This window comes from Labrus mixtus, chromosome 7 (assembly GCF_963584025.1).
Source record: "Labrus mixtus chromosome 7, fLabMix1.1, whole genome shotgun sequence".
Lineage (NCBI taxonomy): Eukaryota > Metazoa > Chordata > Actinopteri > Labriformes > Labridae > Labrus > Labrus mixtus.
The window spans coordinates 7,229,735-7,253,531 of record NC_083618.1 but is presented as its reverse complement, the minus strand read 5'-3'; the positions used below and the strand labels follow the sequence as shown (position 1 = coordinate 7,253,531).

General features: G+C 42.2%; 1 protein-coding gene across 4 annotated transcripts; it reads left to right on the top strand.

Annotated features, from left to right (window-relative positions):
* Positions 1-46: 46 nt before the first annotated feature.
* dido1 (death inducer-obliterator 1) lies at positions 47-23,742 on the top strand. Of its 4 annotated transcripts, none has more exons than XM_061042411.1 (17): positions 47-170; positions 2,180-2,276; positions 6,715-6,833; positions 7,105-8,164; positions 8,939-9,353; positions 9,800-10,144; positions 12,212-12,431; positions 15,208-15,766; positions 15,868-16,027; positions 16,173-16,289; positions 16,429-16,590; positions 16,866-17,013; positions 17,140-17,644; positions 17,766-17,913; positions 18,039-18,128; positions 18,236-18,431; positions 19,654-23,742. In XM_061042411.1, the coding sequence occupies exons 3-17, from the start codon at positions 6,752-6,754 to the stop codon at positions 23,226-23,228; spliced, it is 7,782 nt and encodes a 2,593-aa protein (XP_060898394.1). In that variant the 5' UTR covers positions 47-170; positions 2,180-2,276; positions 6,715-6,751; the 3' UTR covers positions 23,229-23,742. The 4 variants fall into 4 exon arrangements, with proteins under 4 accessions (XP_060898394.1, XP_060898393.1, XP_060898396.1 ...); XM_061042410.1 differs by having other exon boundaries at positions 55-170; positions 9,788-10,144; XM_061042412.1 differs by having other exon boundaries at positions 57-170; positions 9,788-10,144; positions 16,429-16,542.
* Positions 23,743-23,797: the final 55 nt, after the last annotated feature.

The window sequence follows — 23,797 nt, the reverse complement described above, 5'->3', positions numbered from 1 at the left end:
GGGCTGTGTGAGAGGGATGTTTATCCTCCCGGCCAGGTGGGGCGCTGTAGACACAGAGCACGTTTAGTAAGCTGTCAGCCATCTGCCGCAGTCAGTTAGCTCCAGCGGGAATGGAAAATGGAGGATTGACCGAGGAACGAGGGCAAATCATCGGCATTTCTAGCGTTGAGGTGGGTAGGAGGCAACGATCTTAATGTAGAAAACGTTAGTGTATGCGTTTTAATTAAGTTGGATTTTTTAATTTCGGGGTTTATTGTAAGTACTGTGACTGTCCTACTTCAGAGAACAGAGCCGTGCTGAATATGATGAACCTTAAGTCGTGTGTCCAGCCAAACGATCACATTTTACTAATTCACATTGGTTTCGTAGATATGCACCTTGCTATCGATGGGTTGTCTTGTAATGTTCGGCCTTTATAAGTATTCTTTTAGAGTTCAGGGCGTCACCTTAATGCATGATAGGGTTTCGTTAGCTCGTGGTTGCTAAACGCGTTAGCCAGGCTTGCTAGCTACAAGCGCACGTTTTGCTCCTTGTAGCACTCAAGTAAAAACGAACAGAAGAGGGAGTAAACAAAACTACAAAGGGAAATGTGTGCTATTTGGTGAATTTTTATGTGCATCCCGCCAAATAACACGTATCATGAAAACATGTGCTAATAGGTTTATGTTAACAGACTGTTTCAGCGTTGCTGTTTAGCTAGCGGTTTGTTGGATTTGCGGACATCGTTGGTTGTGATGCAGAAAGTATATTGTCTAATTTTTTTTATATATATATATCCTACATACCCCAACGTGTTAACATAAATATTAACTAATTTAATTTAACAATTAACATGTTAAATTGTGCATTATTATTATGCATGGTTTTAATAATTTTGAAATCATGCCCGAAAAGGCCCTGTTCCCGTTTCGATATCTGGAACCACAACTGGAAACCATGGAAACTGAAGTCACTTACAGACAAAGCATCGATATGTAAATATGCCACGTTGATATATTTATGTAAGATAGTTGATTTGGTGGGTTTGTTTGGACTCTTGAGTTTGTGATTTTTGTACCGCGCCCCTCCCACCTTCACAGCAACAGTTTCCCTCACATTCACGTGGCACGGTGTCGTGACTGCAATCACACCAAGAGATGAATCCACTTTTAATCACCTTCCGTGTCCGCTCAGATATTAAGATTAACTTTATTGATCCCGCAAGGGGAAATTCTGTTTTTACACTCTGTAATCATGCAACACATAGGCTGACATATACACACATGCACAAACAGGATCCTATGGACATGCACTAATGGAGAGATGTCAGAGTGATGGAGCGGCTCCTGAGCTGGTGGTGGGGAGGGGGTTTGGTGCCTTGCTCAAGGGCAACTCGGCAGTGCTCAGGAAGTGATCTGGCACCTCTCCAGCTACCAGACCAACTTCCATATTTACATAACATATCTTTGACGGTGCAGTGTGTAATGCTCATCTGTGCATACCTTTTAAACAACAGAATTGTATGCATGCCATTTGGATATGAATGTGTCACATGCACGTATCACTCAATCATTTTATTTATATACAGCGATTTATTTATTTCTCTAAATTAACAACGAAAGTGTGTTTGCACAGCCGTATCCATGTGAGTTACTTTAAGTCAGCTTAAAGGCACATTCAATTGAAACAAAGTCGCACTGGTTGGTAAAATCAGATACCGATGTTTGAACGAAGTAACAATTTAGCCGATTGTCAATTTCGATACCGATGTTTGTTTCATGACTTCTTTTGGTGTACGATTCCCACATTCCCGCCATTTTCTCTCATGTTTGAGGATGAAAACAAGTCTGAGTTTGTCCGACATGTGACTTAATCTGCCCAATAAAAAAACATCTTCTCTGAGTCTGTAGTTAGGTGTACTAGATGCCAGTATTACATTGATTTGGCACAACAATTAAACGTCGATTCATGCCACATTATTTGCCGATGTCTGTCAAAAGGGCGATTATCGGCAGATGCATCGGTTCATCCCTGAAATAAAATCCGCATTTATGTATTTTTCATCAATCACACAGAGTTAAAAACTGAATTAAGCCATCGGGTAACTGATAGATATCCTTTTTGGCAAACATCTTGGATTGCTTTCTGGGAAGTGTCGAGTACTTTGATCCTGACTTGTGTTTTCCTCTCTCTCTGGCAGATCCTTCTAACATGTACGAGCACCAATGATCACACTGCTGGAGAGACTTGGTTGTGTTTTAAGAAGCACTCTGTTACACATTGCTGCTGAACTGCAGGTAAAGACATCAGCTACTAGTTATGTGCTCTAGAATTAAAGAATAGCTTGTATGTCCCTGGACGTTATTGAGTTAAGTACAAAATGATTCAACTTGGTTGTCTGGTCGTCATTCCAATTTTTGGCTCATGAATTATTTAGACAGTAAATTGAACTTAAAGTATTCTCTTGTATTTTTCATTATTTATAGAACTTAAATGCAACATAGGCCTATAGAGGTTATACATTTAATGTGGTTGTACTCTGACTTTGATGAAACATAAAGATGCTTGCCTTAATATCTATTATTATGCAGTTAAACTATCTCCAATAGTCCTATTAAATGCACCAAACAGAATGCTAAAGAATGAACATTACTAAACTAGTGATTGCTAACATGATCACAGACCCACAATCAACTTTTTTTAGAACTTTTAACATATAAGTTCAGACAAGTTGAGTAGGTCAACAGTTATCAGAAAACTGTCAAAATTGGCCACAATTTCTTTAACACGGTGAAACAAATGATCCCAGTGTCTGAGTAAATAATGTTGGTTTGCAGAGTGTAGCTAATGTTATCAATGCTAGCCATGTATCCTAAGGTCCTCCTTGCGGCTGCATGCCTGTGCTGGTTGCGCATCGCTCCAGTCAGAAGACTAGAAAAGTGCTATAGAAGTTTAAATCTATTTGGACTGGTAATTCTGGTGCTGACTAGTGGCAGTTGGCCAAGAGATGCATTTGCATACTCGATAGTGACTGGCATGTGAATAGGGAATTCATTTGTCTTAGGACCCTGATCAACAATTCAAAGTACACAGTAAAGCATAAACATGTGAGCGCTCTCTCTAGATAAACTATGTACATGTAGTGACCACAGAGGCTCTAACATTCTGTATTAGTGGGGGTGGGGGGGTGCACTCATAGTCAGACTGTTTGGACCTGCTTAGGGCTGCAGTAATCGATTATTTTAGTAATCAAGTATTCTATCGATTATTCTGGTGGTTAAAGAAGAATTATTGCATGCTCACCTTTAAAAAAAAATTATAATAATAATTAAATTGCTTTTCCTTTATTCAAAAGCAATATCTTAAGCAACTGATGTAATTTCTCCATTTTCTAGCATTTTAACTTCTTTAATTAACTCATTATTTCTTTTGATGCTCATCTCAATATTTAATGAATTTTTCCTTTACTGCTGTAAATGCAAATGTCCCTGTTGTGGGCCTCATAAAGGCTTATCTAATTACTAGGCCTAAATAAATATCATACTTTAAGTTCATTAGACTGGTCCATGTACATTTATTATGTTGAAGGGTTTTGAGTTTTGTTCATATCAGTTTGTTTACTTTATAAAGTTAAAAATGGGTGTGTACTAGTGCTGCTGTCAATTGATTAAAACATGAATCTAATTAATTAGATGCTTTGTGATTAATTAGTGCCATTTATTGATAGAGTGAGAAGAATAGCATTACAGTCAGATTTACTGCAAAACTCTGCTTCCACTTGATTATATCTAGATACAGTTGAGTGTTTTTCATATTATTCAGAGTGAATATCCCCCAACACACACAGACACACACACACACACACAAATACACACAGGGTAAACTAATAGTGAAACCCGTTAAAGGGCTGCACATGTACCGGTACTCATAGAACTGGTTTGCATCCTGGATTTATTTTATATTTCTGCGCTGCTTGTCTTTCTCAACTTAAGTTTTTCTCTCTTCCTCTCCATTGATGTTTTGTTTGTGTCAAAGGGTATTTTTTCACATGTGAATAATTTTTTTCTACAAACTTTAAAAAAAAAAAAAAAAGCTTTAGAAATTGTGACAGGAATATATTTTTATAAAATGGGACAGATTGCTCATCAAAAGACGTTTTATTAGTTGATCCTGGATAGGGGTCTTGGATGGAGAATGAATAACCAGTAAAAGCTCCTTGTAGTTTGTGGCATGTGTTTTCATCCAGTTTACAACCCTGCTCGGGACAGTTATATGATCAGTAATACTTAGCCTCAATTATTTTGCTGCATTCTTTTTCTGTAAATAATTAATCAAAGTTAATGTGTTATTTGACAGCCCTAGTAAGTACATAATGATCCTTTGTGTCAGTACACACAAACTTCATGCCACCCCATGCAAAAGTCAGGGCACTGGTTGGTAGAGTTGTGCATCTTCACTGGCCCTACGATTCGATTACGATTATCCAGTCAACGATTCGATTCGATATCATGATTCATCCTCAATTTTATATTACTGCACATGGCTACTTTTTCATAAACAGAGACAAACAGTGTTATAAATATGAACTTCTTTTGTATAATTTAAAAAGTGATTCAGACAACAATGTCATTATCAATATCTTTACATTGTAAGTTAAAATTAATACATTATATAGGTAGCCTACAGTATAGGTAATAAGTTTAAGTTTTTGTGTGTTTAGTTTATTATACGAGAGAAAGATGTTTTTAAGTCACTGTGTGTTCTCTTCTCAGGACGTTGTAGCCTTTAGCTGTGAGCTTTGTTCAGGGTTAGTTTTGTTTCTGTCCTTTTTATTTCAGACGAGTTGTGTTAAGTTGCTGCATCTGTAAACACCCCATTTCCTGATGTGAGTGTTTCACAATAAAAGCACTTAAATTACAGATAGGCCGGAGACTTTTATTGTGAAGAACTTGTTGGAAATAGAATGTGTTTATCATCGATTGAACGCAGCTTTAGCAGAGGATAACTTATTAGAGGGGATTCTCGATGATGCTCTGTCGGGAGTCAGCTTTGTTTACAGCCGCTCACTTCACGAGTCACCGCCACAGCCCCCTTCTTTTAGTTATCCTGGACTTAAGACAGCGAGGCATCAGTTTAAACATAAAGAAGAGCATGTCCGTCCCTGGGATTGTGTCAATAAGGGAAGCAGAGCAGAGGCATTGCTCCCAACAGCGAAATGCAAGTGTACATCAAGTTGTATTTCATGCCTTTCTTTCGGATGGATGGCAGGTCACGTTGTGGTGGCGTCTGCACAGAAATAACAAAGCTGGATTTTTAGTATTAGAGTTACTCGCGAGATTCAAGGAATCATTTCAGCCCTAGACCTCTTACATTAAAAACTTACAGTCAATGACGGGCATGTCCAAATTGCGGATTCCGGTCCAAACCCATCCTATAAGCACCCAGGTTTATGTTGTTGAGGGTTTCTATTGTTAACAGCGCAGCTATTGGTGCTTTTCCGGTGGTCTATTTTAAACAGTGCAGCTCTTCTCGCCTTAATGGTAGCGCTTTCAGCGGCTAGGAATGTCATAGACCAATTAATTCAACTGTTACATGTGATGCTACTCAGCCAATCAAAACCTTTACTCAGACCAGGCATTGGGAGTGAACATGGTGGGTGTGTGATAATACAGAAACTCGGAAGAGTCAGCACACAGGAAAATGTCATGGTGCTTTCACACGTGCACAAAACTCCTGAAAACTTCCTGATATTGTCGGATGAGCTGCTAGATTGAGCGCAAACCGCCACATTTTTTAAACTCGGTTCACCCCGGATCTTTTGAAGTTAGAATGAGCAGATGTGTGAACGCAGCAGGACATATTCAGTGAGATATTCACTGAGAGCAAAGTGGAGGAGGTGATGCCGTTTAAAAATCATGTCATCTCAGCTCTTTTGTTAGTAATCTGACTTAATGCCGACAAATTACGAGTGGGGCTGGTTAGAGAAACTCCAGGGAAAAGTCCAAGTTTAAAATGTGACTGTTTTGCATTCATGCATACAGCTCTACAAGTGAGTTAGGGAAAAGTTTACATGGTGTGCTCTTACATTAGGAAAGAAGACAAAACCAAATGAGAGCTTTAAATCAAGAATGGACGAGCTCTTAAGGTCTATATATTAATTTCTCAAATTGATATAAAAACCAATGTCATTATCAACCCCGATCATCAAATGAGTCAATGTAAAACAACACTTCGAGGCATAGGGCACATCTTTTGAGCAGTCTTTCCAACTCATATCCAACCAGAGAACAGATAATAATATTAACAGCCCAATATGATGGATCAACCAGAACCCTGACAAAATCAATCACTGCACACATTCTTTGTGTGACTTATCGGCAAGCATCTTAGCTTTTAAATAAGCTGACATTGGCTCTGGTTTCAGCCAGGCAAATATATCAAGTATCTTAAGTCAGTGGAGAACTGAGAGCCACGCACAGTATGCATGTCATTGTTGATACTAATGACCCTTTTGTTTTTGTTTTGAATGTATGATGTAATTGTGTAATCTCAATAGAGCTTCCATAATTTGTAACACTTTTTGAGTAAGACTGTATTAGTTAAACATATCTATATGTTATGACAGGCAGAAATCCTAGCACTGCCCAATGAATGAAGTCCCTGCAGCCTTCAGTATTTGACAGATAATAACCTGTAAGGAGTGACTTATAGCCTGTTTCTTGTGCTCTTCTGTAGACATTCAGTTTGAAAGTAGTGATTGACTCCATCATCTATGGATGAGACAGTGAGCCCTGAGCTCTCTCTAGCCCCTGAGCCAGAGCAGAGCCAGGAACGTATGGATAGCAGCTTTCAAGGTACAATGGATTAGCTCCTAGTCCTCCATGAATAAGGGGTGGGGGAAATGTAGTAACGCAAATTGTGTGCTTGGGCTGTGATCATTGATGATTATTAAATGTTCATGTAGGGTAAGTAAAGATCAATGTGGAGAAATAATTTTGGAATTTGTTTTAATCAACACGTAAACTTTAACCTAAAATAATTATTAGCTTCTTGGCTGTGTTGTATTGCACTCTTAACTGCTGACCATAATTTTTCTTGTATCGCCGTTTGATTGTTCCTTCACAGGTTTCGTAGAGGAGAAAAGCCACGTGAAAGAACCTGAAAATGAGAATGTGGCTTATGAAGCAATAGCTGAGCAAGATCGATCTCCAAAGGGCACCTGTGAATTAAGAAAGACTTGGGGTTTCCGACAGTCCACTGTTGCAAAGAGAGAGATGCCAGTGGAGGCGGCCATCGACAGCCCTGAGAACCGCTGTGCTGTGCGTCGCAGTGGCAGGCAGTCTAAGCGCACTGACAAACTCGAGGAATTCCTCTCGACCGCCAAGAGAGGGTCAAGAAGGAGTGCCCCACCCAGTGTGGAAAGTGGAGATCCTCCTTCCCAAACCCCGACCGATGCAGAGACCGCCTCAGAGGCCAGTTTTGATGGTAACGCTGACACCAAGGTGACAGAGGACAAGGTAGAGTCTCCAGAGAGGAGGACAAGAAGTGGCGCAAGGAAACAGACCCAACAGAAGACTCGTGGTGGCAGGAAGACCCGAGGAGGCAGCGGAGAAGCAGTCAAAGATGAAGGAAGTTCTGAGAATGAGGAGGACAACAAAGAGCAGTTAATGGATGAAAACGCTTGTCAGAATTGTGAAGATGTAGGGGACAATAACACAGCACAACCTCAGCCAGAGCAGGACTCTGAGAAGACAGCCTTCAGCGAGGAGGAGAAGAAAGAAGATGGAGAAAGAAATGAAGAGGAAACGGAGAAGGACAGTGATAAAGAGACTGATGAGGACGATGCAGAAAATCCTGCAGGAGGGATGGCAAAACGTGGACCTATAAGAACTTACATCAATAAAAAGAGGGTAGTGAATAAAAACAATGCTCCTGTTAAAGCTCCTTCGCCTGCCATTAAGAACGCCCTTCCTGTCAAGAGGGAGGTGAAGCCAAAAATTACCCCAACGGTTGGAAAGATACAGAAGCAGCAGACCCAAGAGGAGAATGATGAGATGGATGAGAATGATGATGATGACGATGACGACTCTTCAACATCCTCTTCTTCATCATCCATTGATTCTGACGAAGGAGGATACGACCCCAATGCATTGTACTGCATCTGCCGTCAGAAACACAACAAGAGGTGATTTTTGACATATCTTTATGTTCATTATTGGTACTACTATGATCAAAATAGGGGCATCCTACGTGTTATTAAAGGGGTCATATTATGAGAAATCCACTTTTACAGTGTTTTTGAACATATATTTGGGTAACCTGAGTGTCTACTGACCCACAAAATGAGAAATAACTCCATCCAGTCCTTTGTTTGTGGTCTGCATAGGTCTTACAACACAGAGAAAAGTGCTCTGTTTCAAATTTGCTCAACTTGTGATGTCACAGTGGGATTCTGGTAAAAAAAGAAAATCTGGTATCTCCACCCCTAGTCTGGAGCAAAAGTTTTGCGCAGGTCTGCCATTTTTATTCTCGCTACAGAGGAGTGATGTCTACCGGGAAAACTCAGGGGGTGCTCATTGCATTTAAAGAGACACACACACCAAAACGGAGCGTTCTGAGAGAGCTGGTTTATACAGGGTCACAAACCTCCTCTGGTGCTTGATTCATGTTATATTTTGACCACAGCTCAGATGTTCCATTAAGACTACAGGGGACTGTTTTGAAAAGTGGAAAAGGGGTATAATATGTCCTCTTTAATAGTAAAATGCATTGTGCCTTTTTTATGAACTTAAGCACTTTCAATTGTAGCTCGTCATTTTAAAGTATTATTCGTATCTTGTCAAGCAAGTAGTGACAAACAGGAAAGTTGTCATATTGTAGGCATCTTCTACTGCAAAGCATGAGGAAGAAACTTTTAAGAATTGTGTCTCAATGCATGTTTTTTTATTTTTATTCACAGGTTCATGATCTGCTGTGACCGCTGTGAGGAATGGTTCCACGGAGATTGCGTTGGCATCACCGAGGCCCGGGGACGCCTGATGGAGAGAAATGGGGAAGACTACATCTGCCCCAATTGCACCGTGAAGAAAAACCAGGTGGTCCGACCTGCCACATCTAATCTGTATCCAGAGATTGGGAAGCCCAGAGCTGATGCCACCCACCCTGTTTCAGCTTTGACTTTTTCTGCAACCAATGACAAAACTACCACCAGTGGAATAGATACCAGTCTGACAGCTGCTCAGGCTGCGGCCATGCCTCCTTCCTCCACATCTGCTGGAAGTGAAGACAGGGCATCGGAGGACCAGGGCATCAAAGGAAGGATAGAGAAGGCTACTAATCCAACTGGGAAGAAGAAGATAAAGATATTTCAGCCGGTAGGTTACAACTGATCTCAACTTCAGTGTTTTGATTTTCTGTTTTACTGCAAGTGCCTGTACTGAATGAGTTGCTATTACCCAATTGTTTAATCTACCATGTTATGGATAACCATTTTATGCAATATACAGATTGTACTCAGGCCAAATTGAAACTGCTTCACCCAAAATATATACATTTCATTTTTAATCTTAAAATCTGTGACTATGGCAGATGTCCCAAAACTGTTTTGAGTCCTGAATTGGTGGTTGTGGTAATTTTAGAGAAGGCAAGTAAGGAGCTAAAAAGTGGAGACAAGTTTCTTCAGTTATTTTCAGATCACTTTTGGTGTCAATAAAGTAGAAATCTCCAAAAGCTTGTCTACTGAAAAAAAAAAATGTTGCTACTCTGCCATCATTAGCTATTAATATGATTGTGTACTGACTTGGGGCAGGCTGTTCTGCAGCAAGCTGAACGAAAGGCAGACCAGAAATCAGTACCCACCGTGGAAAAAAAGGCAGCACCCACAAGGGAGCCGAAAGCACATCCTGACACGGAGCAGAAAGTGGCGTTGAATGTGGAGGTGAAAACAACATCGACAGCGGAGGAGCCAGGCGAGAAGGCTGGGCCGAAGGCCACGGAGGACTCTTCTCTTCCTAAATGTATCGGGCCTGGTTGTGACAACAACGCCCAGCCAGACTCTGTGTACTGTGGCAACGACTGCATCCTGAGACACGCTGCTGCGGCCATGAAGTCCATCACTGACGTCAAGGAGCCCAAGCAGAAGGAAAAAGCCAAATCCACACCAAAGGTAACCCGGACCACTTGTAATGATCATGCCCTTTGCTTCTCCTTGAAAACAAAATATGTTCATGCAGATTCCATTAGCAGTAATGTGATGCTAGAATAGCACAGGTAATATAAAAGTTACTGTAGTGCTAAAGCGTTAAGTGTGACCTTTTTGTATTATGGAAATGTAGAACTCACACTTTTGAACTCATTTCCTGATCACAACGAAGAGATAATTCCTGAGGTGTATTTTATTGTTTTGTGAATATTGAACTGGTTTAAAGGGTATTTGGGATCAATAACTCATAATGGTGCTTACCAGAGGACAACTACCAGTTCTTTACTCTTGCTGCTGGTGAATACCTCTGACTTTACCATGATTATTAACATGTTTTTAAATAGAAGTGCTTCAATATTGACATTTGTATGACTTGATTAAAATGATGTTTCACGGTAATGCTTCTGTGACTGCAAAAAACCTCACAATATTGATATTAACACACATTTAAGGTACTTAAAGAAAAACTAGGAAAACTACTTCTTCATACCATGTCACAAGAAAAGCAGGTTTGATGTGAGATAGCTTTGTTGCTGCTTTAAACACACTTGAAAGTGTTTTATTATTCTGTTGTTATGTTTAATTCTTCAACTAAATAATTACTGGCAGTTGATTGGGTCAGAATGTATCCCTAAGGAAGCAACTGTATTTGGTTAGTAACCTAACTTTTAACATGCAGCAGGCTCTCTCCTAATCAGAACAGACTCACATTTAACAGGGCCAGGGTACTGATGGTAAACCTGCGATGGAAAAGGTTTAGTACAGTTTCTCAGATCAACTTCAGCAATTGGCCTGACCGCTCAGCTCAACAAAGAAGTCATCCTTCCCTCCGGATTGTTTTTTACAATCTGTTTGGACACCATGAACGACATTACAAGCTTATATATTTCATGTCCGTGATGAAAATAGTGCATCTGGGCAAGTAAAGCTGCTGATTTTCCCCAGCACTGGAGAATATATGTGGTGACTGTATGAAGGGAGAATTGTTCTGTGGATACAAAGCCATTGGCTGTGTAAGATTCATCAGTGTGTGCAGTTGATGCAACAGTTTAATTAATAAGGGAATATGTACATAAATGACAGTGTCTGTGTTTCTAACATCCTATATGCTATATGCATCCTATATGAATCAAATGTAAGTTATTGTTATCTGCTGTAGCACAGTTGGTAATTAATAATAGATGTGAACATATGAACAGTGCATCTTAGTGGAGTTAATTTATGTTTCTAGTCTAGTAGCCCAATAACCAGATATTCACCTGAACAACAATAAATCCCAACCAGAGTCAACTTTGCACATGTTTTGGGAAGTGATGAGATATTGCTGCTACAAAAAGTCCTGTGCTCTCATTGGTTATAAGGACATTGGTAGGTTTAACCCTTTCGGAGCTGGAGAAGACGGTAAACAATGATGTACTCCAAACAAACCACCCAGAATGCCTCAGTCTTTGATTAAATCAAATGATCTGTAAGTTGAGGAAAATAAATTGTTATAGTTTAGTTTTGTAAAGAACTTCTACTCAAGATAAGATCATCCTTTATTTATCCCCAGTGGGGAAATTCAAGTGAAGAGCATGCATATGACTGCTACTTAAAGAGAACTTAAAACATGTGAACCTTTTTTTTTATCATTATTATTATTATTATTTTATTCTGGGGCCTCTTGTGAAGAACTTTGTGGCCCACCACTATCATGAGCCATTACTGCCAAGATTAATTTGGACATTTTTCACTGAAATGTGTCCAATTATAAGCTCAGATGCTACATGCAGGCCAGGAGAAAATACTGCCAGTGCACAGTGTGGTGCAGCTATTCTTTTAAATAGCTCTGATTTGAACTACACAACATGGTTCAGTTGTTACCAAAAACAAAGCATGCAGAGCTTAGATGTTCTCAAATAAGATTGTCCTGGCATTTTCCTGTTTTCATTGAGGGATCTATTTTTAAAGTTCCCGTTTTTTGGATCAAATAATCCCTGCTGAGTTCTGTTAATGAAACGCTTGATTTGCTGTTTGTTCCCGTCTATCCAGAAGAGCGGTGCTGGTGGTAAGAAGACACAGAAGAAGAGCCAGGAGGAGTCCGACAGTGAGGAAGATCACAGCACTGATCCAGATGAGGACGATGAAGATGAGCATGCTGAGGAACAACCACCACCGCCGGCCACTGCGTCCTGGTCCAGCGACCATAATTACATTGCAGTAACACCAGAAAAGACTACACCCATATCACCAACAGTGTTAAACAAAAAGTGTATGTATCTCTTTAAAGGTCTTGGCTTGTTGTTGAAACCACATTGTTGTTCTTCAGTTATAAATGTGGTTCCCATGTTTCTGACATATTTTAGAAATGATCCACACATTTGGGGAAGAACATGAGTGCTTTGGAGAAGAACTTGGCTGTATGCTAGACTCTAAAATGATTTGCACAGTGTTTTTGATTTTGTTACTCTGTGAAATAGTTGCAGCTATGGAAAGGTAAGTGTTACTTTAAGGCTTGGGGTAAGTATCCAATCATCTTTAAAAGTGGCACTCCACAGTTTGCACTGATACAAATAAGTTCAATGTAAAGAGTTTTTCATAAGGATCGAATAACTCGATGACGATGATGTCATCAGGGCCGTCTCGGCTTAGGCTTGAAGACTATACTAATAACAAAAAGCCTGAGCTATTTGAGGGGAATTCCCGGCGCTATAGAGTTTAAAACTGGTACCCATGCATTATGGGAAATGTAGGATTCAGTTGATGTCTTTTTCACAGCTTGACCCAAACTGCACAAAACGCAAAACAATTGCTGAATTAAGTTTCATTAATTATTTATGTTTAAAGTCTGAGATACTTTAACATTTGTGCAATATTGAATATTTGGAGTATCCCTTTTGAGTACATCCATTTAATTCAAGGCTGATGAAACCTGTAAAGGAATTGTGGCTGAGACAGAAGAAGGACCTTGTTCCAAACTCGGAGCCCTCAGAAGAGAGTGGTCCTTAGCATTCAGATGTGTTGTAATGAATTGGCCGGTGCTACAGAGAGTATACATGTCACTCAAATGACCTGCACTAGTCTCTCCACTTTGGGGGGTAAGGGGGTGTACCTCTTCTCAGCTGCTTGACCCCAAAAGGTTCTTTCCTCCCTTTCTTCACCAGGTAGGTGTCTCAGAATTACCCCATGTTTATGTGGACTGATGAAGCTCATATTGAGCAGATTATATCAGCTGTTAATGACAACCTTGAGTTGTTGTTTTTTTCTGCCATCAAGTTTGTGTAGAACAGGTTGACTTTTCTAAGTTTTTTTCATTCATATTGAATTTTGATGCATCTCTTCTCGTGGGAAACTGGCTTTAAAATAAAAGGTGATATCACAGATTTTAGGATGCCTCGATTGATTATGTGAGCAGTGTTGGCTTGGTGTAGGATTTCCGGTTTCATAACCGGTTAAGGCAACAAGCGTGTTGAACTCACACCTACACCCCACCACGGAGACGTGACACTCCCCAAGACCCCCGTGCCCCCCCCCTGGCTCCCCAGATGGTGAAAAGCAGGAAGAAAGAAGCTCTGCGGCAGAGATCAGACCTCCTGGAGATACTGCAGTGAAGTTCTGAAAAGCCAAGTAGAAGATGGAAGCTGAAGACCTGGGCTGAGCATGCAGATTCAGAAGAGGGACACCATGCTCAAAAGTTTTTTTTTTACACATCTTGCAACTAATGAGATCAGATGTTGATAGAACATTGGTTGAATTGAAATGAAGAAATTTAACTTTCTTTCACCTTTTGCTACATCAGAATTAAAAAAAACGATTTACTGATGACATGTTTTTATCTTAAGTTAATGAACTACTTCAGGACAAGGGGTCAGTAGGACCACTGATTTGTGCTATTCACTGAAAGAGGAAGTTATGGTTTATTGATTCATGCTTTCGTAGCCTCCAGTGTGCTGTTTGATAAATTGAGTGCTGTGACAGACTATTCAGAAGTGCGTTGACTTTGCTGCTTTGGGTCTCCATAATGTCGGTCTGCACCATAAGACAGAAGAAGTTTGGACATTTCAGTTGGTTTATGTTGTGTGTGTAAGTCGGTCCTAGTGGGCTAAATGCTTATACAGCTTTAACATGCAACCATGACGACCTGATGCACTGGCATCTGCTGATGCCTATTTTAAGAAGACAGTTCACAAGTGTGTAAGTGTTAAGTTAGTGCACATTTGTTTTAACATTTTCTTTATATAAAAATAATAAATAGTAACAGCATTTCTATTACTTATGCACCTAATCAATCACGAGACTTCTAGTTTATTTTAGGACCAAACTGGTTCTATTGTCACAGGGTCGAGTTTTAAGCTGCGGATGATGTTAATGAATGCTTGAATTAACTGTTTGATATTGAAGAGATGGTTCATTTTATCATTAACAATCTATTGCTTGTATTTTAATCCACACATTTCATGCATAGAAAGGAACTGAAGATTTTTTGAGAGGTAAAAAGGGTGGGCTAAAAAGTTGTAGCCACTGAATTCATGGTTGTTGATGTCAGTGATGTTTCATTGAGCGGACCTGGCAGTTGTAGACTTTTTCTTTCAGTAACTGCTCATGAAGTTGACAGTAAAAGTTTGCACCAGTTGCTGTCTTATGAGGTACTTGCTGAATAACCATGCAGATCACTACAACCAAATGATGTCCGGGGAGGAGGCACTTTTTATTTCCCAAATGGACCTGCAAAACAAGCACATTGTAACTACTTCAAATAAAGAGGGGTCCTTGTGCTGCAATGTTGTCCACTCTTGTGTTTATTTCAGAGAGTGAAAAATAATTATGAGTGAAGGCTTCATTGTTTAAATTTGACTGTATCAGCTGTGTAGTTTATCAATGTTTTCCTAAAAGAGTGTATGGTTTTTCCTTTGTTCTGTAGTCTGAATTAGAGATGAAATATATTGATTTTCATTGGTGGAGAATCACTGCCACACTACATGTCTCATCTGCTGAGAAGGTAAATGAGGGCATATTTTTAAAGATTTGATCTTGTGCTTGGGTTCCAGCTCCTCCCAAAGAAGAGAAGCAGAGTGAGAAGGATCAGAAGGAAAAGGAACCAACCCCGGCTCCTGAGAAACTTCAGCCAGAGTCAACACGAACGCCGGTCAAACGAAACAAGAAGACCCCGACCAGTAAAGCAGCCAAGGTTTTACCGAAGGGCAAAAAGGCGTCCCCTCAGGCTACCAGCTCTAAGGCATCCAAGAAACCTGTAACGCCACCAAGTAAAACCACAACGAGATCCAAGAAACCAGGCACGTCGCCTGGCCCTTCTCCCTTTCCTCCGGGTCCGATCCATGTCACTGGAGCGCTGAGAGTCACCAAGTCCAACTTCACCATTCCTAAGAAGCAGCCACAGCAAAAGGAGGCTCCATCACATACTCACTCATCATCATCCTCAAGAGTCCCATCTTCTCCAGCTTCTTCAGGTTCCTCCCATCACTCCTCCTCTTCCAGACCTCCACATCCAGCTGCTTCAGCGCCCCCTGTGTCCCCCATGCCCCCTCCACCCAACAACCAGATGAGGCAAAACATCCGACGTTCACTGACAGACATCCTCTTTAAGAGGTAAGAGTCCCACACAACCATTTTTTATATAACAAACTTTAAAAAAAAAAAAAAAAACACACACACACACACCAACATTTGTTTTGTTCCTTTGCCACCAGGGTGAGCGACAGTGACGATTTGAAGATGACTGAAAGCGAGGTGGGAAGGCTTTCAGTTTCCATTGAAAAGGAAATGTTCAACCTCTGCCTTAGCACTGACAGCAAGTACAAAAACAAATACAGGTCCCTGATGTTCAACCTGAAAGATCCTAAAAACAAAGTGAGTCAGCACACGTTAACTTTGGTCTGTTGACAAGTTCACATCTTCAATTTAGTTGTGCTTTTAGAGGCAATCCCAACAGCATTTGTGTCCTGTTGTTCACTTGTCGCTGAGATGTTAAACTGCTGTTTTATGTTTGTATTAGGGCTTGTTCTACAGGGTGGTGGGTGGTGAGGTTAGTCCCTTCAGACTGGTGAGACTAAGTGCTGAAGAGTTGCTTTCCAAAGAGATATCTGAGTGGAGGAAGCCCGATGCTCCACAGGTACATTTTCACCTCTATCTACTCACTACGCACAGGCCTGCTTCAGGTTCAAAGAGCTCCCTGTTGACTTTTATTTGAACTAACTTGTCTTACAAGATACTTGAAATGGCTAAAGTTCAAATGTGGTTGTCTTCTCCAGGCCCATTCCCCCAGTTCCAGGACCCACTCGTTGCCCTTAAAACAGGGGAACAGGCATGACTCGAGCTCACATAGCATGGACATGGAGGATGCTCCTCCAACATCTGACGCAGATGTATGTATCTCTACCGCCACTTCATCTACTCGCATGGCTTCTGCTGCAGTAAGTGGTGGCATGCTGTCTTTCAACTTTCACACTTTTCTTTTCACCTTTGCTTGAGTAGGCCTCCACAAACTTTTAGAAAAATCAAAAGATGTTCCAATTTAGTCATCTTGCCAACTGTTCTGATTTTCTTCTTTCTGACCTGATAGCCTTCTTTGCCTCTACTCTTACTACCTGCCACAAAATGATAGTGGTGTACATAAAAAGTGTGTTTTTCTTATCATTTCAAGTCCACCTCAGTTTAATGATGATGATGATTTTTTTTCTGTCGACAGGACCAAGATGAGTCTGGCTCCACTCCTGCTGGGACTCAGCCCTCTGCTGTGGAGGGGAGCATGCCTGACATTTTCAGTAACATGCTTAAAGACACTACTTCTGAACACAGGACTCATCTATTTGACCTTAACTGTAAAATATGTACAGGTAATTGAGATACTTATATGCAGTGTCTGGGTGTATTCATCCAATGGCTGAAGCATAATTGGTTAAATTTATTGTTAGATTGTTAAAGATAACTTATTAGGTTTTTTTTCTCTCTCTTCACTACAGGTCAAAAGACAGAAGATGAGCCTGCTTCTAAAAAGGCCAAACTGATTAAGAAACCTGAAACTAAGTCACCTAGACACGAGCTGCATTCCTCCAAGTCAGGAGACGTCTCTCCTGCCAGCCAATCACAGGTCCCCGCAGCTTACCAGCACCAAGAGCCCTTATCCTACCAACACCCAATCCCTCCGTCCTACCAGTCCAACATGGAGCCATCTGTCCCAGAATCCCAGTCACAACTCTATCAGGAGCACCTCCCAGTCCAGACTCCTGCGCCCATCGCCCCAACTGTGTCGTCCGTCAGCATCACCCGGAGAGATCCACGCATGGCCCGGCACAGCTCTGCTGTAACCGTGACCTACACTGCTCCTGTAGAAAAACCAATTAACAACACTGTAGAACCACTCCCAGCTCCCGTCAGTGCTGCAGTTGAGGTTGGACCCAAAGTATCACTGCCAATGCCCCCAGCTCCACCAACTTCAGTAGCTGTGCCCAAACCTGCAAAAACAAGGTGCTTGATTTCTTCACAATTCTATAAGTTAGCTGTTTGTGGAATGTTGTTGTATAAGCAATTATATCAATTATGTATTTGAGATCTGCTTTTGTCTTGAAGGAATATCTTGTCTTTACAGTACATCAGAGCCTCCTCCTGAGGGCGAGACTGCAATCTTCCTCCATGGTCAAGAGAAGATTTGGAAAGGATTTATCAACATGCAGGCTGTAGCTAAGTTTGTGACCAAGGCCTATCTGGTGTCAGGATCCTTTGAACACCTAAAGGAGGTAAGTACTTCTACTTAGTTATTCAAATTGGTGCTAGATTTCAAACATTAAGATCATTAAATGCAAACGTTTTGGGGATAAACGCAAGCAAAAGAGTAACCCATAGTTCTGTCGATGTTGTGCAGGATTTGCCAGACACCATTCACGTTGGTGGGCGCATATCTCCAAATACAGTGTGGGACTATGTTGGGAAACTGAAAACCTCCCTTTCCAAGGTTTGTAAAGGAGATGAGTCGATTTGTGTGAAATATCTTAACGTCCATTTAAAGGTCTTGAATCACTTAGAAACTTGTTTTTTTCCCTTCTTTGTCTTTGTTTACAGGAACTGTGTCTGATCCGTTTCCACCCTGCCACAGAGGAAGAGGAGGTGGCATATGTCTCTCTCTTCTCTTACTTTAGCAGCAGGAAACGATTTGGCGTGGTGGCTAACAACAACCGGCGCATCAAAGACCTCTATCTCATCCCACTTGGCTCAAAGGACCCATTACCCTCCAAACTGTTACCGTTTGATGGGCCAGGTAAGCATTTACAGGGATACACTACTTAGACCTTTTGGTTGACATTCATGTGTTTGCTTATACATTTTATTTCTTAAATATATATATATTTTTTGGTCTTCCTTTATGTGGTGAGTATATTTATAGCATCACCTTTTGCATTTGGACCCAGGTTGAAATGAGAGACTGTCGTGTTTTTGTACTATATGTACTGCAGGGGGCACTCTCACTCTTTGTTGAGTCTCCTTTGTGCACATGACAGCATCTGTTTCCTCTGCTCTGTATCACATTTCTAATAAAGAGAGTTTGCATCGCAGGTTGGTGCCATTTAAGTCCAGTCTCAGCCTGATGTTTCTTAAGAACTGCTTTGTACATTATTACATTTTGACAACTGTTTAATCAATTTGTTTCTGCGAGGAAACCTGTCAATCAATTCATATGCTTACAAGGTGCACCATTGTAATATCAAATCAAGAATCAGCTGATGATCAGTTGTTTGAAAGGTCATCAGAGATTGCACAACACAGTAAACACTACCAGCATGACTGTACAGATGTGGTAAGTATAAAGGCTCTGCTCCCCTGAGGGCTGCAATGAACAGCTCTGCTGCAAGTCATGCCACAGACTGGCATGAGTTTGATTTTATTTTAAATTGTCAACTATTTTCAGAAAAAACAGACACCTTGGATGGTTGTTTAATTTACCAGGCTGGTAGTTTTTCCAAATCACTTTCCTCTATGGAATAAATTACCCAGATTTGGGATTACCCAGAATTATATTCTAGAAAAGCATCCACTACAGGCTCTCCTTTTGGTGCAGTTTAGTAATGTCAGTGAATGATTGGACTGATTTGATCTGATTCAGCACCTCTTGGTAATATTTGAAAGTAAATCTACAAATTCATGAAGTAAAAAAAAAAAAACATGCTGATCGACTTTTTCCAACCACAAAAAATGTGGATGACCACTGCCTTTTTGCCTAACTGTTCCAATTCTACTAACATTGTCATCTTTTGCATAAAATGATAACGGGAGTGAGGGAACCTTTGTGCTGCTGGTTCTTAACATTTATATTGTTCCAAATATTAAGAGTCTCTCATTTCACCTGGGCCAGAAAGTCTCTATCAAAATGTGTGTGTGTATAATAGTTTCATAGGATGAATTTCTGTTTTTCTTTTGTTTGAAAATATTCTCTCAATTTCAAAGTTTATGCTCCTAAGAATCTTGTTTGTTCCATCTTGTAGGGCTTGAACCAGCTCGTCCAAACCTCCTCTTGGGGTTGCTGATCTGCCAGAAGGACAGAAAGCGTGCTGGTGCTCCTTTGGAAACTGAGGAAAAACGGTCCAAGACTCAAACCAAAGACGTCGAGGACACTGGGCTTCTGAAGTCAACTCCTGCAGTCAGAGCAGACAGAAGTGCACGGCAGAGCCTTGAAATCCCCTTCAGCACAACTCCTCCAGGGTCACCTCCAACCAGCTCCTCTGAGATCTCAAACAGCACTGTGACTGCTTCCTCCGTCCTTTCCATCTTGTCCTCTGTCAAAGCTCCAGCCACATCCTCTACCACTGGCAAGGACTCTCCATCTTCATCCAGCTCTTCCTCTGCAACAGCTTCCACTCCTCTTCAGACAATCCTAAACACTCTTTTTTCAAAGAAAAAGCACGACTCGGCTTCCAACTCTCCCTCTGATCATGGAGGGGAACTCTCTGTCCCACACACTACAATGCTGGACCCGATTGTGCGGCAGTATGCTCAAAGTTCTAAAGAGGAGCAGGTGGAAGAGGACGAAGACGACCGACCATATGATCCAGAAGAAGAGTATAACCCCAGTAGGGGCTATAGTATGCCTAAGAAGCCTGTGGTGGTGGATAGCAAACCTGATATCTCTAAGCATTGTGAGGTGGATGAGAGTGCAGGTGATGATGTGGCATATGACCCAGAGGATGACTCCATATTTGAAGATGTCAAAACTGTGGTTCCAGGTCAGGCTAAGGCTGCAACAGAACCTATTACTGATCCACAAAAGATCTTGGAGAGCCTTAAAAAGATTGGTGATCAGACATTCCAGAAACTTGGAACACAGCAGACGGTTTCAACAGGGACACCGGATACCTCATTGACTCTTCCAGACACGCTCTTAGCTCAACCCACCAAATCCCTTTTGGCCAACACTCAGCTACTGCAGCTTGGCAAAAAGGTTGAGGAGCTAGTAAAGTTAACATCGGTTGCACCCTTGATCAACCAAAAGAGAGACCCTAGACAGAGTAGGGATCCTCGACATGCTGTGGCCGACAGGACACTGAGTGAAGAATCTGAAGAGAAAGAGGAGACGTCTGCTCTTTTGGTGGATTCTACGCCTTCCATCCAAACTGCGACTGTTCAAGAGCCTGTGCTGTCTAACGTAGCTGAGCTCCCAGACTCCTCACAAGACCCAGAGGCAGCAGCCCCTCCAGAAGAGGAAGAGAAAAGCGAGATGCTTCCATTTATGGAGTCGCACAAGACAGAGGTGTCAATTCCTTTATTAGGGGAGGAGGTAGAACCCGATATGGAGGTCAACTACATGGATGACAGAGAAGTTAAAAGTGAAGAAGAAGCTGAGCCAGTGAAGATGGATAAAGAAGCGGACATGTACAGTATTTGGCCAAATGCTGCCAGTATTTTAAAAGCTGGAGAGGACTCAGAGTATGAGAATAGCCAAGATACACCACCATCAAGTTATTATAATGAGCCCACACACCCCTCCACAGTAACCTCCACAATCCCAGTACTCACCCAGAGCACAGCAATGGTTGACACTCAGTCCCATCACATGCCACGTCACATTTCAGCATCAGGCTTCGACAATGAGTACAGACCTCAAGCCGACATCCCACCCCCGTCCAACTACCCCCCTCACCACCTGATGCAGGGACAAAACCTGATATTGAGGCCTCCGCCTATGTCAATGCCACCACCAATGCAGGGTATTCCTCCAATGTCAGGCCCCCCTCCACCCGTCCATGTTCCTCCACATGTGCATGGTCCTCCACCAATTCAAGGTGGCGGCAGCCAGCAGTATGGCCCCCCTCCAGCTGCATACCCTCCCTATCAGAACCAGTGGCCAGGCAATCAACAACCACCACCACAGCATCAGCAGCCCCAACCTGGATCAGTGCCCCAGAATATCATGCCACCTAGAGGACTACCACCACCATTCCCTCCAATGGCCCAGAGAGCTCCTGCTCCTCAAATGTTTGATCCCTCGATCCCCCCTCAACATATCGTACAGCAGGGCCCCCAACATGGCCACCCCCAACTCCCTGCTTATGACGCACAGACCAGTTTACCTCCTCCAAGATTCACTAGTCCTCCACCACCATTTAATTTTCCTGCAGCCAGAGGTCCTCCTCCAACTTTCACTAGGCCACCTCCTGGTCACTTTGATAACAGACTCCCTCCTCCGTCCCACTTCCCAGGGCCAAGGGGCCCGCCACAAACACAGTATGGTGACCACGGGGCTAAACCCCCAATGGGAGACCCACCTCGAGGCCCTGCAGAACAGTATCCTAAAGACAGTTCTAACTCATTCAAGCTAAATGTGGACCAGAATCCAAACCCTCTTCATATGTTTAAAGACAGTCAGGGTCCCCCCCCAGGTCCAGCATACCGGGGACCTCCACCTAACCAGTATGAGGACAGAAGAGGCCCACCATCTAGTGGTGAGATAGGTGGACAGCACTTTAGCCCACATAACCAGTACGGGAGCTCTAGACAACACTCCCCTCCGCATCGAGGATCTTTTGAAGAGCCAAGAGGGCCGCCCCCTCATGAGAATAGACCCCACCCTTCACAACGCTTTGGTGGATCAGAGCGCTACCGCTTTGATAGACACTCTGATGAGCTAAGACCTGTCCGCCACAGTGGTCCACTACTTCCAACTCCTCCAGAGGCTCCCTTAGCTCCTCCAAGTCGAATGGGAGCCCACAGTCCAGACCTACACAGGGAAGACCTGCACAGGGAAGACCACTGGCGCCGCCACTCTCCTGAAATGAGGAGGAGGAGCAGCACCAACCGAGATGACTCAGAACCCCGCAGCGGAGATCGTTTCAGTCGCTTCGAAGGAGGGCACAGAGAACCTCCCCCTGTTCCTTCACAACCCCCCGAGGAGAGACCGAGGGAGCTGTCAGAGGACCGACGAAGGGACAGAGAGCGAGAAGTCCCCCACCCTGGCAGGCCTTCATGGGACAGAAGCCAGAGCAAGCGGTGGAGCAGAGAGCGAGAGTGGGACAGAGGCAAAGACAGGGAGCGCGATCGGGAGCGTAGCCGAGAAAGAGAGCGCAGCAGAGGGAGGGAGGGCGAGAGACACAGGGAAACAGAAGGAGAGCGACACAGGGATCAAGACACAGATAAGAGGAGAGACCGGGAGAGAGACAGAGAAAGAGACAGACCTAGGGATTCTGACAGGAGGGACCATGACCGTGATAGAGCAAAAAACCGCGAGCGTGAGCGTGAACGTGAGCGAGAGCGAGAGCGTGAACGTGAACGTGAGCGTGAGCGTGACAGAGAGCGAGACAGGAGACGGGACAGATCCAGAAGCAGGGATCGTGACAGGGACAGAGACCGCGGGAAAGATCGGGGCAGAGACAGAGACCGGGAGAGAGAGAGAGAAAGGGACAAGGACAAAGACAAGGACAAAGACAAAGACAAAGACAAGGACAAAGACAGGGATCGTCGCGACAGGAGCAGAAGCCGAGAAAAGAGGGAGGAGAAAAAGGAAAGCAAACATGACACATCCAAAGAGAGTGTTAAAGCTACAGAAAATGAGAAGAACAAGTCCTAGTCTCTGTTTTGTGGACACACCAGTCTGGTTTGAGAGACACTGTACACTCCTCAATGTACATTAAGATGGACAGTGTTTTGTTTAAAGTTCTACAGTTGTGTTACTAAAAAAGTTTGACATGTATATTGTTTTGTCCTAAAATTTCATGACATTCAGAAAACAAAAACCGGAGACCGAGGTTTATTGAGGCTCCTGAGTCCTTTAACATGTACCATTCTTCTGCCTACAGTTTTTTTTTTTTTTAGAAAACAATAATGTAACAGATTAACACCTTTTTGAATATGTAAATATGAATGTACTTGTGTATATACTGATGTTTTTAATCATACTTTTCTAAGTAGAGAAATCATAAGCCATATATCTGACATGGATAATGTGAACGTTAAAGAAACACTGTTTAAATGTCCGGCAGGTTTGAACTTGAAGGCTCCAGCTATCAACAGTATACACCCCATATATGGTTGTTATGAAATGTCTTGATTTTGTTTCAACTAATTAAACTAGTTTGATGATGTGTGTTGATGTTTTTTTGCTTTAAATACAAATAATCAATTCACATGATAAAGCCG

Bases quoted from the DNA above. Each gene is read 5' to 3' on its own strand.
- dido1 (XM_061042410.1), top strand. From the start codon at position 6,752: ATGGATGAGACAGTGAGCCCTGAGCTCTCTCTAGCCCCTGAGCCAGAG. The intron at 17,014-17,139 runs GTAATTGAGATA...TCTTCACTACAG, and splicing joins TAACTGTAAAATATGTACAG to GTCAAAAGACAGAAGATGAG. The intron at 18,129-18,235 runs GTTTGTAAAGGA...CTTTGTTTACAG, and splicing joins TGAAAACCTCCCTTTCCAAG to GAACTGTGTCTGATCCGTTT.